This window comes from Taudactylus pleione, unplaced genomic scaffold (assembly GCF_031769625.1).
Source record: "Taudactylus pleione unplaced genomic scaffold, aTauple2 ptg000114l, whole genome shotgun sequence".
Lineage (NCBI taxonomy): Eukaryota > Metazoa > Chordata > Amphibia > Anura > Myobatrachidae > Taudactylus > Taudactylus pleione.
The window spans coordinates 13,653,029-13,668,003 of record NW_028284516.1 but is presented as its reverse complement, the minus strand read 5'-3'; the positions used below and the strand labels follow the sequence as shown (position 1 = coordinate 13,668,003).

Below are 14,975 nucleotides of genomic sequence, written 5' to 3'. Positions count from 1 at the left end.
CTGCGTGCTCCAGGCCTCCGGTGATGTTCTCCATTCCTCCGGTCAGGTGATCTCCCATACTGCACTGGGACCCGATCACCTGATGACCAGGCAGCAGTGCACTATGGGAGACCAGCTGAATGGGGGGGAGACATCACCGGAGCCCTGATCACCGGTCCCTGGAGTCAGGTAAGTCATTTTTTTTTTTACTATTTTTTTTTCTTTTTTTTACAGTAATCAGCTTGCGGTCTGTTTAGACCACACAGCTGATTACAGGGACCGACTCCCGGCTCTGCTCTCCCCGTTAGAGCAGAGCAGGAGTCCGGTAACCGGGGGAGACCCTGGATAACGCCACCTCCAGGTGGCGTTATTATCACAGGGCTTTCCCAGATATTTTTTTCACATTTTTTTTTAGTAACTATGGTCGAATCACATTTCCCATTACAGTTATGGGAAATGCGATCTGCTTTACTAAAAATAAGTGATACTTAGGGGTTGGAGTAGAATTTTACGAATTCTACTCCAATTGCCCTGTAATAACTATAGGTGATACTAAAATAATGTGAAAAGAGTGTGAAAACACCCTTTTTCACTTTATTTTAGTAAAAATAATGTTAATAAATAGAGCCCAATATCTCTCAACGTTGCTGAGAGTTTCATATACTTCAGGCATTCTGGAACTCCCCCCTGTGGTCATAGCTTGTATTGCAGGACTAAAAGACATTTGATTACTATTTCTCATTTCTATTGACAACACCTTTCAGCGATATTCATGTAATAGTTGCTCATAAATGCAACAAACATCTCTACCATTTTACCAGGAAACAAGGCTTCATATGTCCATAATGGCTGCATAATAATTTCCTGGCATCTGAGGGTGGGTGCTCGACTGCCTCATCTCTCCATATGACATCATAACACTACTACGTACGTTTATGGCCCATCATTAACCTACTTTTATGGATTTCTGTATGCCATGGGAAAAACGGGAAATCTGCTAATAAGAAAGAAGCTCCTCATCCTAGCACAGAATTATCTCAATCCGGTCTACGTCCATTTCTGTTGCCAACTCCTATTAAACAAGATTCTATCCCTGACTCAGTAGCTTCTCCGCCAGATCCATCGAATCCTCCTAGCCCTATGTCAATGGAGACCCCATCTTCTCAATCCTCTGCGAAGTCAGGCAACGACTTACAGGAACTAATGGCATACGTTAAGACATTACCAACAAAGTCAGATATCCAAAACTCTCCTCGACAGGAACTGGCTTCTGTTAAACAGGATCTCACCTTACTTTTGGACCGCCTCACATCCATAAAAGATAGTCAGGAACACACAGATACCTCTTTATCTAAGCTGACAACTATAGAATTACTCTCCTTAAAACTAGGATGGAAGACTTGGACAATCATGGCCGTAGAAATAACATACGCGTAAGGGGTTTGCCCGAGGATGTCCTCCCTTCTAACTTAATCGATGCTTTAACAAAGATTTTCAATGAGATACTCGGCAACGACCCAAAAGACAAGCTACAATTTGACCATCGAGCACTGCGGCCGCGTGGCTCCTCCTCTGACTGCCCAAGAGATGTAATCTGCCGACTACACTACTTTGCCCAAAAAGAGGAAATAATGCGGAAAGTCAGGCAACTAGATGGAGTGGATTTTAATGCCAATGTTACTCACATTTTCCAGGATTTATCTTGGCACACTCTGCAACAATGCCGAGCTCTACGTCCACTAACTGATGAACTGTGTAAACGCCAATTAAAGTACAGATGGGGATTCCCTTTCCACTTACAAGTAACTTTCTTGGGCAAAACCCACACACTCTACAACCCATCTGACCTACCATCCTTCTGCTCTTCTCTGGGCCTCCCGAAAATTGAGACTCATGACTAGAAAGAACCATTAGCACAATGGGACTTGCCCTCAACTGCACCCCTTCCTTCCTCTTGGCAGACGGTCCGGAATCCCCGACGTTGACTCAGGTCTTCCCCAGCTCAATCCGAAACGGATGTTACCTGATTGTTTATCTCTTTCTTCTTATTCTAGGATATTGTTTACTATATGGAGCTACTTTATATTTAATATTGCTACAGGTTGAGTCTCCCATATCCAAAAACCTTGGGACCAGGGGTATTTTGGATAACGGAATATTCCGTATTTTGGAATAATTGCATACCATAATGAAATATCTTGGCAATGGGACCCAAATATACACACAGAAAGCATTTATGCGTTATATACACCTTATACACAGCCTGCAGGTCATTTTATACAATATTTTCAATAATTTTGTGGCTTAAACAAAGTTTGTGTACATACATGAAATTAATTTATGTTTCATATACACCCTATACACACAGCCTGAAGGTAATTTTATACAATATTTTTTAATAATTTGCGCCTTAGACAAAGTTTGTGTACATTGTACCATCAAAAATCGAAGGTTTCATTATCTCAGTCATGCCAAAATTATTCCGTATTTCGGAATATTCCGTATTTCGGAATATTTGGATATGGGAGACTCAACCTGTATTGTTAAATTTCCTACAACGTCATGATTGCTAACTTTAGTAAGTTTTGATGTTTATATCTAGATTTTATACCTTGCTATTTGTTTGAGGTTAAAGTTGACACCACCCCCCTGTGCCCCCACACCCGCTTGATGTATATCGCTACTGAGACCTCGGACCATAATGTGATCTCAGTCACGGGTTTTTCATTAGTGTCTATTTTCATATCTTGTTAATGTTTGTTTTTCACTGTTTCTTTTTTCCTTTTTTTCTCCCTCCTCTTTCCCTTAGGGTCTTTGAATGCTACTACTTCTTTGCCCTCCATAATGTCCCTACCTACTAAGCTCTCAATCTCCTCCGTAAATGCCCGGGGACTAAATTCCCTCCAAAGCGATCTCAACTATTACGTTCCCTATGGGCAAACTGAGTAGATGTGGCACTAGTCCAGGAAACCCATTTTAAAATATCTGCCCATCCCCAGTCTCTGTGTGATAGGCATTATTCTACTGCCTACTATAACAATGACCCCGATGGGAAATCTAAAGGTGTTGCAATTATTTTGTCACAGAAACTTCCCATCGCTGATGTAACCATACACAGATTGATTCCAGGTAGACTCCTTCTACTTACATGCCACATATATAATCAGGTCTTCACATTCATCAATATATATACCCCTAACCAAGGCCAATATAACTTCCTTCGGTCTGCCATGGATATGCTTGACCCCTTACTTAAAGGCATTGCAATTTTGGGAGGAGATCTTAACTGGCCCTTGGACCCCTCACTAGATATATCTAAGAATGCACCTAGATGTCCTCTCACCAAATATAAACAAGTCAAGATACTGCTTCACAACTACCAATTGGCAGATTCCTGGAGGACTTTATATCCCACAGGCCGTAACTATTCCTTTTACTCTCACCCACACAACACTTACTCTCGCCTGGACTACCTATTCCTCAGTCATAGACATCTCCACATGCTCGCTGAAGCTGACATTGGGCCAATAACATGGTCAGATCACGCTTCGGTCTCCCTGACTTTGATTCTCCCACATTTTTCCTCTAAGCAATGGACAAGAGTCCCTTCTACAAGACGCATACTGTAAAGAAAACTTGATACCGCTCTATCTGACTACATTACTCATAACGTCATCCCAGAAACTTCCCTAATTTCAGTATGGAAAGCGCACAAATGCGTTATCCAAGGTAAGCATATGTAATTGGGCTCATATGTTAAAAAACTAAATTCTGCACAGATTGCGGCCCTTTTACATCAGCTTAAGTCACTGGAGGCATCTCATAAGCGGACCATGTCCAAAGAGGACTATCATAAGCTTTTGGAAACTCGCAATGCTTTTACCAATTGGGGAACAAGCCGGGAAGATTTTTGGCAAGAGCGCTGAGAGCCCAGCGAGCATCTGGATTTATACACACACTTAAGTATAATCGGGGAACATCCCATGTTGAAACCTCTAAACTTGCAGCTTGCTTCCAACAGTATTATTCTACCCTCTATAACCTACCTGACCTTAATCCTGTCTCATCTAATCCCCTTACTTCACTATCTCACCTCTATTTCCTTCCCTACCATCTCTCCTTCAGATGAGCTCGCTTTGGAGAATCCATTTTCCATGCGAGAACTAGAGCTAGCTATAGCTTCCTCGCCTGCGGGTAAAAGCCCTGGGCCTGACGGCCTAACCGTAGGCTATTACAAGAGTTTTCAAGATAAACTAGCCCCTATGATGTTGAATGCCTTCAACAATGTCTCAGTGGAATCACAATTCTCTAAGCAGTTCCTGGAGGCACATATTTCAGTCATCCCCAAACTGGTAAGGACCCCTCCCTGTGCCCGAGCTACAGACCCATATCGTTATTAAACGTGGACCTTAAATTATATGCCAAATTAATTGTCAATAGACTAAGGGTCTCATTCAGTCCCGCTCGCAAGAGCTGAGCGCTCGCAAGTGGGTCGATGTTGAGGCCCTGCGCACGCGCAGTGGCCGCACTGTGCGTGTGTAAGCCCCGAAGCGAGAGAAAAATTATCTCACTCCGGGGGTCACTACAAAAGGGGCGGCTGTTGATGGTGATCAACAGCTCGTCCCGTTTAGTAGGCGGGGTGGGGGGGGTGGCTGGCCAAACTGAGGCATTCCTGAAGTAACGCCTGCTGTTTGGGGGCGGCCGCACTGACATCACTCATAATGTCAGTGGTGAGCTTCCGGCTGTATTAGAGCCGAAAGCTCACTGGGGCTTGCGGCAGACAAGACCCTACCACAAGGGTCTCGTCGCAAGACCATCGCGATCATCAACCTGGCCGCTCGCTAAAGCTGGCGGTGGTCACCCACCTTAGCGAGCGACCAGGAGGCCGGCTCTTTACAAAGAAGCAGCCGCCCTCATTCAGAGTGAGCGCTCGCATTTTGCGAGCCCCTCTGAATGAGGTCCTAAATCCCCTCATTCCTCAGTTGATACACAGTGACCAAGTCGGATTTGTCAAGGGGTGTGAGGCGAGTGATAATACCACGAAAGTCCTTCATCTGGTACATTTTACTACTTCTCAATTGATGACCCCTATTATCTAAAGCTGGCCACACATCTAAAGATTATCTGTCCAACCAGCCAACTAGTTGATTGGTTGGAATGAAAATCTGGTAAGGGATGAAAGCAAATGACAATCAGCAATTTGCTCCCAAATGCCGGAAAATGGATAAAAACTGTTGTTTGAACAAATTGTTTAGATCAAACATGTAACAAACTTGTCTGAACGACCATTTTCATGTTTTCTGCCATTTAGGAGCAAACTGCTCCTAAATACCAGATTTTCATTCCAACCAATCAAAGCTCACTACAACCCTGGGCATATAAATGGCATATGCTGAGGCCTAAAGCATGTGGAGTGTCTGAGGCCGGGGCATATAAATAGCATGTGGGGAGGTCTGGGGTTACAGCGGGGGTCTGATTAGCATATAAATGACATATGTGGTGGTCAGATGGGTACATAAATGGTATATGGGAAGATCTGAGGGAATATTAGGGAGTTTGAGATTGTATATATGGCATGTGGGAATGTCTGAGGGCATTTTAATAATATGGTTAATGTACATTTATTTTTATTTCTTGAAACTTTTGTGTCACATGTGTGGACATTAATCTAGTGTGTCACGGCAGAATGGCGGACCTCAGCCCATTCTTCTCTGACCCCCGGTGGACTGCCATCTGGAGCAAAATAACAGCACTGCCCTTTACCCCATGCTAAGAGAACCACATACAACTTGGTATGACTCCAGCTGCTGTGGAACTACACACCTCAGCATGCCCTGCAGACTGTAACAGTTTTGAGATTAGGTCTTGTTAAAGCTAGCAGAATATGCTGGGAGGAGTAGTTCCACAGCAGCTGAGTTACCTGGTCTAAAGAACGGATAGGAGTGAGATAAGAAAACCTGCTTAGTCTACTAATGTGCAAAATAAAACTAGAAAGCTTGCAGCCTGCGGGATGTTAGAGAGAATACTGACCTTTCTTTCTACATGACGATGGTCTAAATAATAAAATCCTTTAAATATTTGTTATATATTGCAAATCCTAATTAACAGTGAATGTAGTAGTGATAGAGCTCGTGGGGACATCTGCTTTTTAAATAACTGTCCCCAATTGCTCCAGTAATATTGCATACGCTGCCGCAACTCGTGGCAAGTCTTGTCCTTAAATTGCATTCAAGGCTGAATAATAAATAGGTCCTATAGTCAGTTATATTATCTATTGAGTTACTCTATCTATGAACATCATGGATCAGGAAGTATTACTTACTACTCTGTAACAATCATTGCATATCAATTTGGCTTAATCATTAAGCAACTAAATGAGGAAGCTAATCAAAGTTAAATGTGTTCACTATCAGCTATTGAGGAAAGTAGTTAAGGTAAATGTGGTTATTATCAGTTAAGCTGCATACACACACAACGATTTTTTGACCGATAATCGTTAAACGATATTGTTTAACGATAATCGTTTGAAAAAATCGTTCACTTTCTGAGTCAAATGATGAACGATTATCGTTCATGCGCGTTCACGTTTGTAGTTTGTAGTTCAGTCAGACTTGTCAACTGAACGATTTTCATTAAGGGAATATGCAAAAATCGTTTGTAGTTCATAAAAATCGTTCATTACACTTTAAAAAATCTAACAGATAATCTGACAGAAAATCGTTCATAAAAATCGTTCATAAAATCGTTGGTAACAAAATCGTTGTGTGTGTATGCAGCTTCACGCATATGTGTTTCACAGTAATAGCCAGTGTATTGGGATACATCTGTGTGTTAGAGTAGCTGCTGATATGGAATCAGCATTGCTGTCCTCCACAGCAACATTTTAGGAAGGGCCCGGTGATGCCAGTCCTCATGGCCCCTGCTATAACTGTGCTTATGTCTCGGCGCATTAGCAGTGAAGCTTCAAATAGGCTTTAGAAGGTAAACTAGCATTGCTGGGCCTCTCATAAATGTTAGTATTGTGCATGTGCTGACCCCTGTAACAGCTCAGATGAGCAGAGGTGGGGGCTCGGGAGGGTGTACAAACATTGCCAGGCCCTCTACCCTCTGGACACCGAAATGGCCACATCCCATGCAGTATTAGTTCCACCATTGAACAGTGGTAAGCCAATGAGTAACAACAAATTAGAGAGGAGAAGTTAAACATGTTAACAGAAAGATATCCAATGGAGATTAAATATGAAATATAGACAATTAGTTACTATTAATAGTTGATGTTTATCTAATGCTGGGCATACACTATATTATTATTATTATTATTATTATCCTTTATTTATATGGCGCCACAAGTGTTCCACAGCGCCTTACAAAGTACATAAACAAATAATTTGACAAGTGATTTACAGTACAATATAGGACAAGGACATGGATAATATACATTGCGACATTAGTCACCATAACACCTAGATATGCAACAGAGCATAAGCAACCAAGTGTTAGGTGCCCTGGTGGGGTGTAAGAAGTAGATGAAAGTAAAGTAAGGAGAAGCACAAGAGGGTAGAGGGCCCTGCTCGTAAGAGCTTACATTCTAAAGGGGAGGGGCAGACAAACAGGTGTGACACAGATGGCGTAAACAGGGAGGAAGGAGCATGTTGCAGCAAGTTAGGATGGGAGTTGGAAGGCTTTGATATACAATTATCTGTCAAATCTGGCTGGTTGGAATGAAAATCTGGTAATGTATGGGAGCCAATGACAATCGACCATTTCCTCACAAACACTGAAAAACAGACAAAAATTGTCATCCAGACAACTTGGTTAAATCAAATTAATTTAACCAATTTGTCCAATAATTTTTGCCCATTTTCCAGTGTTTAAGACCATATGGTCGATTGTCATTGGCTCCCATACATTACCAGATTTTCATTCCAACCAGCCAGATTGGACAGATATCTGACAGATAATTGTAGAGTGCATCCCCAGCATTAGTCTCCATTTAAATTTTCCATAACATGTGGACATAAGTGTATCAAGGAAAAATATTTGAGGCAAGTGTTTCACATAAGGTACATAGCTGGATTATGCAAGTTACTATATTGCTAGTGAAAATGTTGTTGTTAATTTTGTTAATAATAATGTTTACATAAGTGAAATTCTGAAGAGGACCTGGATTAGAATTTAATAACTCCATTAAATTCATGATATTCCTGTTAATAGGGTAACACTATTAAGTAGCTGCTATTCATGTTTATAGGGTAACACTATCAAGTAGCTTCTATTCCTGTTTATAGGGTAACACTATCAAGTAGCTTCTTTTCATGATATTCCAGTTTATAGGGTAACACTATCAAGTAGCTTATATTCCTGGTTATAGGGTAACACTATCAAGTAGTTTCTATTCCTGTTTATAGGGTAACACTATCAAGTAGCCTCCTGTTTATAGTGTAACACTATCAAGTAGCTTCTATCTCAGCCTCTGTGTGTCCTAGGAAGACAGTAGACCCATTGTTTTAAAGAGGGGGGTGGGGGTTATTTTCTTTCACATAGTCTGACCAAGGTGACCCTAATATTTCCTGGTTCAAACAGAAAATGGTATGCTTAACCCAATCTTAACCCCTACTACATAGCCCTAACATAAACCAACATACTGATTCAGACACCAACTCAAAGTCCCAAACATTGGCCTTTAAAACTAATTTATGCCCTATTTTCACCTCCACAAATTCTGCAAATGTAAATAAAACACAAACACAGCAAAAAAGTATACCAGCAGCATCTAATGCTCTCTAGAAACCTTGGTGTCCTCTATATACCATTAATACTAGGGAGGTGGTATTAGGGCCCACTAATGTAATGAACACAGTTGTGTATTGTGTAGGTATATTTGTTTGTAGATATTATATTGTGATCTTTTCTTATGTTCCATAGATCATGAAAATAGATACACAAGGAAATAGTTGCATCCTGGTAAGCCATCATTGGTCATTTTTTTTTAGACTGGCCCAGTGGGCACATGCACCATAATCTGGTATTAAGAGTATGTCACGCCATCATTTCTTAATATTCTGTTTTATTGCCAGCTGGAAAAACAATGTGAAAACAATATAACATATTCCTCTTTGAACCACTGCAGCTGTCATTTTATTTAAATGGACTTAAAAAAAACATTTTATTGTTAACATTTGTTGTTTATTTTCAACTGTCTTCTGATGGATAAAAACAAATAATATACAGTATGTGTATATAAATAATATTAAAGATGTATGTAATCCATTTACTTGTATTCCTAACAACAGTGCCTATGCTCTGGGACAGTTCTGATATTTCAGTACTGAAATGGGGAGTGGCTTGTCAGAAAAGAGGTGTGGCTATGTGTGAAATCCCCCATTTGGTTTGGTAAGGATCTAGACATTACTGGGGTGGATTGAGGTATAGATTAATTTATACATGGGAGTGATTCAGCTTTACAATTCCGTCCTTGCTAATATGCAAATGAAGCAGGAGGTGTATGACACCCGCTGCTGCTTTTGTGATCCCAGCACTGCGACCGAGGTCACAGGCTGGGATCACCATCGCGACCATCGGTCACGATGGTGGACGGCACCGGGCATCCGGCCAGCTGAGTAAGCCTCAGCTTACTCAGGCTTGGCCGGCTTGCAAGGCCAGGAAACTGCATCCATAGATGCAGTCCCCATAGACAGCAGCAAATTGGGTCCTGCCCATGCGTAGATTCACGATAATCATGAATCTGTTTTCAGCATTGCCCATATGAGCAATGCTGAATCAGGTCCATAGACTGTAAGCCCTCGCGAGCAGGGTCCTCCTCCCTAGTTTTATTCCCTAGTATTATGCCTGTCATTAGTGCTGCATCTGTTCTGTTGTCTCCATTTTTCAAACTGGTGACTCCGATCCTATTTACCAACCTGCTTAGTAGACACAGACTCATTGGGCTCAATTCAATTAGGTGCAAAGGGGGCAAATTGCAGTAGTAATGGCATAGAAATGCCGGCAACGGCATGGCAAATTGCCCCCATCGTGACCCGATCTCACCCCGGACTCACACATTTTTGTGCACAACCCCATGGGCAGTGAACAAAATTGTGCAAGTCTGTATGTACCGTAAGTGCGGTATACATAATTAAATGGAGCCCATTGATTGCTGTTTGCTCCCTACTCCCCACTGTGCGACAAATCATTGCATGCTTTTCAAGCCCTAGTGAGTCTCTCAATCTTACCACCTACCCCCCCCCCCACACACACTCACACACACACTTCCTCACCACCTTGTTTGGTTTATTTATGTTATAGTTTTCCTTTACATTTTTGCAATATTTATGCGCCTTGAGGCATTCTGAAAATGTTATATATAATTTGTATAACCTCTGACCCTTTCCACCAGTGATGAGGAATCAGTGACAGTGAGAGCTAGTGGGGGAGGAAAAATGAAAGGTGGGATAGGGACAAAGGAAAATTGGGGGGGAGAGTGAATGGTAAGGAGTGCCATGGGGAACAAGAGATTGGGAGGAGAGAAGGTGAGAGATAGGTAAGCGGGGGGGGAGTGGAAACAGAGAGAAAAAAATGAAAGACCGGTATCAAATTAATATGAACATCTAGAAGTTGATGCTGGTGAGGCAGATGACTATCTAGATACTTTTTAAGAGTTGGCTCACAAAAAACACTCATTTACAAATACAGGAGCAATCCCAAAGATCACATCAAGCCTTCTAGAGAGCAAGGGAAATAGATAGAGAAAAAGGAGCACTATAACAAGCAGGGAAAGCGAGGTGGAATTAAAACAAAATCAAAGAAAGAAAATGAAGGGAGGAAGGAAGAAAACAACAACAAAGGGGATATTCAACTTAAGCAAGCACACCCTTAACAACATGGAGATACAAGTCCTAAATAAAGGGCCTAAAATTCGCCCCAACAAATAAACTAAGAAAATATGAGACCCACATTAACTTAGAGAAGTTTGTGAGGAAGATAACTTTGAACAAACATTTTTTATAGACATAGGAAACAAGATGTACAGGAACAAGAAGAAGATGATGACTATATACATATGAATCTAAAAGAAAAATCCTCTTTTTACCCACAGCACCTTAAGGGATACTTAGTCAATACATTTCAGAAACTCGTAGAGATAGAAATTATAGAGATTCCAGATATATATAAAAGAAAAAAGAAAGGAAAGAAGAATTAAAATTTAATGCGTGCAGAGATCATAGCCCTAAAAAAGCTGGGAAGAAACGAGGAACTGGTAATTAAATAAGTTGATATAGGTGGGGGATCATAATCATGGATTGGGAAGCATATATAATGGAGGCGCACAATCTATAAAAGGACGATACAATATATATGAAACTTAACAAGAACCCAACGGAAGACTTCAAAAAAGAACTGATCCCCCTATTGAAAGAAGGAACAGAAGAAGGAATCCTTACATCAAAAGAGTATGAATTTCAATATCCTAAATGTCCAGTCATACCTGTGTTCTATCACATACCGAAGGTGCACAAGAACCAAAAACAGCCACCAGGAAGACCGATCGTGGCAGGTAAAAGATCTTTAACTGCTAACTTGTCAGGTTACATACACACCTTCTTACAACCAGTAGTGGCGAAACAGAAGAATCATTTAAAGGACACCACACAGGTATTGAATATACTTAACAGAATAAAGTGGAAGAATATCTATCTTTTAGCTACCCTGCGACATTAAGTCATTATACACCTGCATAGACCACCAAAAGGGATGTAGAAATGTAGAGAATAGACTGAGAGAAGATTCAAACCTAAAAGAAACTCAGATAAAGTTTATAATCCAAGGGATCAACTTCATATTAAGACAAGTATTTTTGGTTCAAGGATAGCTTCTATCTCCAATGGCAGGGGAATGTGATGGGGGTGAAATTTGCTCCTTCACATGCAAATTTCTACCTAGTGGAATGGGAGAAGGAATGAATATAGAAGAATAATGTGTATATAGATAATCTAATCCTTTGGGCAAGATATATTGATGATATAGTTATTATATGGGATGGGAATAAAGAAGACCTGGAAGATTTTATTACAGACATTAACAAAAATGAGGAAGGTCTGGAATTTACAAGTGAGATCAGTAGTAACACCATCAACATTCAGGACCTTACAATATTTATAGAACAAGGAAAATTGGAAACATAAACGTTTGTCACACCAGTAGATGTGAACAGCTATCTGGATGCAACATGCAATCATCATGGGAAATGGCTGTCCAACATTCCAAAGGGACAATGATGTGATCCAGACAAATTAAAGAAGGATAAAAAGAAAATAGAAAAATTGAAAAGGGAGACATTACTGGAATACAAGGAGAAGAAAAAGGAAAATGACAATTCAGATATACTATTCATTACCGATTATTCAGGTCCAAGCAAACATCTAGAATGAATCTAAGGAAGCATTGGCATATCCTCCTAGCTGATGAAGAGATGAGACCCTTCCTACCCAAGGTACCAAAAATGGTCTACAGGAGAGCACCAATGATTTGGTAGAATCTGGTGAGAAGCCAGCCCAGAAAGAAGACAGACAATACAGAGACTTGGCTAACCAAGAATAAAGAGAGCTTCTTTAACTGCGGTATGCACACAGCCTGTAAAAAAGTGAAGAACAAGTAATCAAAACCAATCAAGAATGTGATATCAAAGGCAAATGGCATGGAATATAGGATCAAGGAACAACTAACCTGATATGAGAGAAAGTAGGACTGACGTCAGAAGGTTATCGGGCATTTATTCCAAGCAGGGTGAAGAGATTGAGCATCTGCATTATCCTGAGGAAACCTGCAAGGCGAAAGTAGTTGAAAGCGGAGTAATTGATCATACGCTGTCAGATTCAGCATGCTACAGTTTGCCAACAGACACTGTAGAGGACTTCACAACTTTATTTGCTCAGTATCGGAGCCAGCGATCCCGGCAAGCCTACTACTGGAGCCGGAAAGTTGGATGGACAGCGAGAGGATGGCTAGGGGGAGGCACTTGGATCGAGGACCAGTCAGAATAGAGTCCTACGAATGTGGTGAGCAAGCACGCCACAACGCGCTTCTCCCCGTTATCATCGGTTATTGATTAAAACATAACAAATTATAATCCTTACTGAAAGATACAAATTTGGAATTAGACTATTTGGGAATATAGACAATTTAACAAAGATTCTCATTATAAGCAACTGCAAAAAAAAATATGTGTTATCTGTCTCGCAGGAGGCATGACCACACCCCCTTAGGTTAAAAAAAAAGAGAGAAAAGTTTTGCGGTGCTGCACGCTGTCCATGATGAAACTTTTATGCAATCAAATCTCAAGATACATGTACATACTTGACCTGATAAACTGAAACTACATATCAAATCAGGGGTACATAGGGAGTGTTCGATGGTCATGACTAAAAACAATAAACAGTAGGAGACATGTTCAGAGTAGGAAACAAAAACAAATTCAAATTTAAATATAGCACTGGAGTCGCTGTAGATTACAGTCCACCCCAGTATGTCTAATGTAATATGGTGATGCGCAGAATGGTTTAAGAGTCAGTACTTGGAGAACATTGGTGTGGAGCCGGAGCGGTGTCCCGCTATTCACCCCTCTAGATGCTGTTAGCCCTTGTGATGCCGCAGTGAAGCATCTGTTACCTGGAGTGATCAAGGTGGAATACGAGGTTGACCAGGGGGGTCGAAAAGCAGGGACTCCAGACAAGGGCACAGACACTGACAGTGCGGACCAAAGCTGCGCCTGGTAGAAACACCCCTCATTGTCCACGGGATACCAGCTCTGTGTCCTCTGCCTGGGGAGGGAGTGTAACCGGTTTCAATGGTCAGGTCTCCCCACATTATGCATTTTAAAACACATTATGTCACACAGTGATGCCCCTTAAAACACATGCCACACAGTAATGCCCCTTAAAACACATTATGGCACACAGTAATGCCCCTTAAAACACATTATGCCCCTTTAAAACACATGAAGTGTGTATATGTCTCCTCTCCGACCAGCAGCTTCGACTCCCCCAACGTGTTTTTCAAGCAGCATCTCCCTGTCACTATGTCAATACATTCCCACCTGAGTAACCCCCCCATCCCTCTAGCAGCAGCTCCCTGTCCATGTGTCTTCTCTCCCACCATATTCCAACCACCCCATCCCTATAGCAGCAGCTCCCTGCCCTGTGTCTCCTCTCCCACCATATTCCAACCACCCCATCCCTATAGCAGCAGCTCCCTGCCCTGTGTCTCCTCTCCCATCAGATTATACCCCCTCCCCCATCGGTTGTTGCTAGATCCAACTTGAAGAAAGGACCTCTGATGTCACAACCACGTGACCGCTGTGACAAGGCCGGACAGCTACCAGTGTTACTATACACATGGGCATGGAGAGGAAATATAAACCGTGCCTGAAGTGTGGCGAGCAAACATTTTTGGCCCCTATTCTAAACCTTGCCCCTCCCCTTTGGTTGCCGGTCACGTGGTTGTGACATCAAAGGTCCTGTGAAGCATCTCGTTCTAGACCTAACCCCATCCTAATAACAGCAGCTCTCTGTCCTGTGTCTCCTCTCCCACCAGATGACCCCCCTCCCCCCGTCCTTATAACAGCAGCTCCCTGTCCTGTGTCCCACAAGATGATCCCCCCTGTCCTATAGCACCAGCTCCCTGTCCTGTGCCTCTTCTCCCACAAGATGCCCCCCCATCCCTATAGCAGCAGCTCCCTGTCCTGTCAACCTCTCCCAGCAGATGTTCTTCCCCGTCCCTATAGCAGCAGCTCTGTCCTGTGTCTCCTCTCCCAGCAGATGATCCCCCTATAGCAGCAGCTCCCTGTCCTGTATCTCCTCTCCCAGCAGATGATTCCCGCCCCATAGCAGCAGCTCCCTGTCCTGTGTCTCCTCTCCCAGTAGATAACCCCTCCTTCTCTATAGCAGCAGCTCCTTGTCCTGTGTCTCTCCCCCCCCTCCCCCCCTCCCTGTATGTATAGT

General features: G+C 42.1%; 1 protein-coding gene across 1 annotated transcript in view; it reads left to right on the top strand.

Annotated features, from left to right (window-relative positions):
- Positions 1 to 14,975, top strand: part of LOC148524962 (E3 ubiquitin-protein ligase RNF31-like) — a 77,448-nt gene that overhangs the window by 12,203 nt on the left and 50,270 nt on the right. Inside the window, exon 2 of the mRNA XM_088471543.1 lies at positions 8,905 to 8,943. Coding sequence (XP_088327669.1) covers positions 8,908 to 8,943 — 36 coding nt within the window. The 5' untranslated portion in view covers positions 8,905 to 8,907. The remainder of the gene's footprint in view (positions 1 to 8,904; positions 8,944 to 14,975) is intronic.